Below are 3,319 nucleotides of genomic sequence, written 5' to 3'. Positions count from 1 at the left end.
TCCAGAGGCGTCCCTCCTCCACCTCCTCTCCTGGTCCAGAGGCGTCCCTCCTCCACCTCCTCTCCTGGTGCAGAGGCGTCCCTCCTCCCCCTCCTCTCCTGGTGCAGAGGCGTCCCTCCTCCCCCTCTCTCCTGGTCCAGAGGCGTCCCTCCTCCCCCTCCTCTCCTGGTCCAGAGGCGTCCCTCCTCCCCCTCCTCTCCTGGTCCAGAGGCGTCGACCCTCCACCTGCTCTGGAGCCGTTCTCCTCTCCTCCCCTGCTCCGCAGGCGTCCCCCTCCCCCTTCCCTTCCCCCTGCTCTACAGGCGTCCCCCTCCCCTCCTCTCCCTTCCTGTTATGTAGGCGTCCCACCTCCTCCTCTTCTCTCGCCCAGATCACCTAGATCGGAATAAGTGCCGATGCCTCATTCATATTCCCATCGCGTTCTTTCTACGTCCTCCTTCGCGTCCTTCTGGGTCCACTACGATCATGCAAGCTTAGTACTAGTCGGTACTCAGACAAGAAGGCTCACGCTCTGCCGTCAATGTGCCCTCGGCCGCATTCAGAGGAAATCCAATTAGGCAGTCGAAGCCCCCTTACCACCCTCTCTCGGCATCATCAATTCGCGAGCGCACCTCTCCGTGAATGCAGGAACGGAGAGCGAGAGAGAACCCACGTTAAGTACTAGCACTTGACCAACGCCGCATACTTAATATGAAGCATCGTCTTGCTGTCTACCCTCGGGGGCGCAACTCGGGGGCATGAACGTCGGGGGTGGGAGGGAGGAGGCAGGGGATGGGAGGGAAGAGGCAGGGGATGGGAGGGAGGAGGCGAGGGGATGGGAGGGAGGAGGCAGGGGATGGGAAGGAGGCAGGGGAGACGTGAGGGAAGAGGGAGGAAGAGGAGCTTTCGTTTAACAATCTCTCGATGTTTCTCGGCGGACGTATACGTTTATTATTCAATAATGAAAACAATAAACGCCGGATGAACAACACCAGCGCGGTTACTGAAAAATTTCCCCGATCGCTGTAATCATTATAGCGACGTAAACAAGCGACTTCCGGATCCGTCGCCTGCGATAGACGGTCGTGTAAATTTAATTCCGTTTCGCGTACGTGCGAGATAGGTGGACGCACGCACGCACGCACGCGATCACGTGACGTGTCACGGCCCGCGAGTTGAGAAGCCAAAAGCGAGCGCGCTGCAAAAAAGCCCGGCACTCTAATTCCGCGGCATTCTGTGATTTAACGACTGCCTTCGAATTTTTGCTGCATTATGATGATAATAATTTATGCGTGCACGCGCGCTTCGTTTTCCGGCTTTTACAAAGTTTAAATTATGTGTTTTTTACGCGATACAGTGCATGTGTTTCGTTGTGGTATACAGTGTTCAATTTTTAGATTATATGGTAATATAATATTTGGATTCTTGATTATATGGTAATGTTCTTGGCTGTTTTAACGCGCTTAGGAAGAGTAAATTAATTATATCGAGTCATGTATCGGCTTGCAGGATTGCTAATAAGCACTTCTTCTTGACTTTAAAATTTGCCAGTCTATAATGAGGACGTCACCTGTAAGTTTTTTTCATCACAATTTCTTTATTGGAGTGAATTTTATCTTGATGTTTCATTTTTTAATCTGTGATATTATTGTGCACGGTGGGGACGCGTGGGCCTGAGGGTACCTCCTTCGGTAATGGTGTTATAGCTATTTCTTCCTCTCTCACCCTCCCTCTCCCCCTTCACTCTCTACCTCTACCTCTCTCTCTCTCTCTCTCTCTCTCTCTATCTCTCTCTCTCTCTCTCTCTCTCTCTCTCTCTCTCTCTTTNTGCTGCTGCATCACAATCATCCTCCTCATCGTCTGTCTGGCGAGCACATTCTGGTTGGAGACGGACGGCTACCGCCAGGGCATCTGGAAGCGCTGCGTGTCAGCCGACGCCTCCGTACCGCTGCCGTACAACACGCCCGCAGACGTCGGCTGTTCGCACATCACCGATCCTGAACGTACGTCGCCAACGCCTTCCTACACGCACGCACGCACGCACGCGGGGGTGGGGTGGGTGTGGGTGGGAGGGTCATGGGCGCGCGTGCCGTGTGATGTTTACAGCGAAAATATGGATTATTATTATTATTATGAGTGTGTGATGTGCCAGTGTGCGTGCGTTCGTACGTCAGTACGATGTTTGTGTTTGCGTGACGTGCGTGCGTGCGTGCGTGCGTGCGTGTGTTCGTGTGTGCGTGTGTGCGTGCATGGGTGTGTGGTATAGGTTTCTATACGAGTGTGTGATGTATGAACGTACATAGCTGGCTAACTGCGCGTGTTCGCGTGTGCGTGTGTGCGTGAGCGTGTGCGTGCGCGTGCGCGTGCGTATATGTGTGTAGCTGAGACACGATGAGTACCTTTGTACATTGATACATTCCTCGTACACCGCAGCGGTTTCTCGTTCCCCCGCGGAGTTCAACTATCGAAAAACCTCGAATCATTCTTTTCTCCTACCCCCAAGGGAATTTTACGCTCCAGCGTCCAGCCCCCAATAATACAGGAACCCGATGAGATGTGCGTTGACATTGACCACGCACTACCGATCCGATATTCCCCCGAATTTTTTACCCTTCTCCTCACCCCCGATCTCACGTCGTCGTTTTCATGAAGCAAAAGTATTGACGAATATTCCCGTAACCCGATATACTACGCGCCTGTGTGCAAGATCCTAGGTAGTCTAGAACCTGAGCTACTGGTAAAAAAATATCAACCGGTGACGGCCATCTTGGAAAATGGCCGCCATTCTTGCCATGGGACAAATATGCGATGCTGCTATTATCCTATAGCCAAAAATCTTCATTAGGGCATGCTTTAACAGTGCCAAAGCTTATGCTTGTATCATCAAAATCACAATTCCCTTAAATATTGCACATATCTGCCGGCCTAATTCCTGCGTGCGTGTTAGTAAATCGGCTCGATGCGTCGTGCTATTGAATTCTAGTTCGCTTCCGCCCTCGCGCGTGAATGTGTTTACGACGAATGCGATGCGATCATTGGTGTTAATGCATGGGTGGCGGCAGCATATACACGGCTTCCTTATATACACGGTGGCGAATTACCATCACGTCTTACCAGCCGGTGGTTTATCTTTTGACGGGGAAAAAACGGAGAAGAAGAGAAAAAAGTAAAGCGCATTTGCATATTAATGAAATAACGTCGTTTTAATTCTCTTTCGAAATCTTTTTTTCTCTAAAGTTGACGTGAAGGGATTTTCGATTGGCCGATCGATAGCAACACATAGGCGTCCATCCTCCCCCTCCTCTACTGGTGCAGAGGCGTCCCTCCTCCCCCTCCTCTA

The 3,319-nt window shown here is 51.6% G+C and overlaps 1 protein-coding gene across 1 annotated transcript in view; it reads left to right on the top strand.

Annotated features, from left to right (window-relative positions):
• Positions 1 to 3,319, top strand: part of LOC106808109 — a 50,589-nt gene that overhangs the window by 43,693 nt on the left and 3,577 nt on the right. The window contains exon 4 of the mRNA XM_014810684.1: positions 1,808 to 1,982. Within this exon, the coding sequence (XP_014666170.1) occupies positions 1,808 to 1,982 (175 nt within the window). The remainder of the gene's footprint in view (positions 1 to 1,807; positions 1,983 to 3,319) is intronic.

The sequence above is a fragment of the Priapulus caudatus genome, unplaced genomic scaffold, assembly GCF_000485595.1.
Source record: "Priapulus caudatus unplaced genomic scaffold, Priapulus_caudatus-5.0.1 Scaffold254, whole genome shotgun sequence".
NCBI lineage: Eukaryota > Metazoa > Priapulida > Priapulimorpha > Priapulimorphida > Priapulidae > Priapulus > Priapulus caudatus.
Note: the sequence above shows the minus strand (reverse complement) of the source record. Positions and strands in the feature narration are given on the sequence as shown.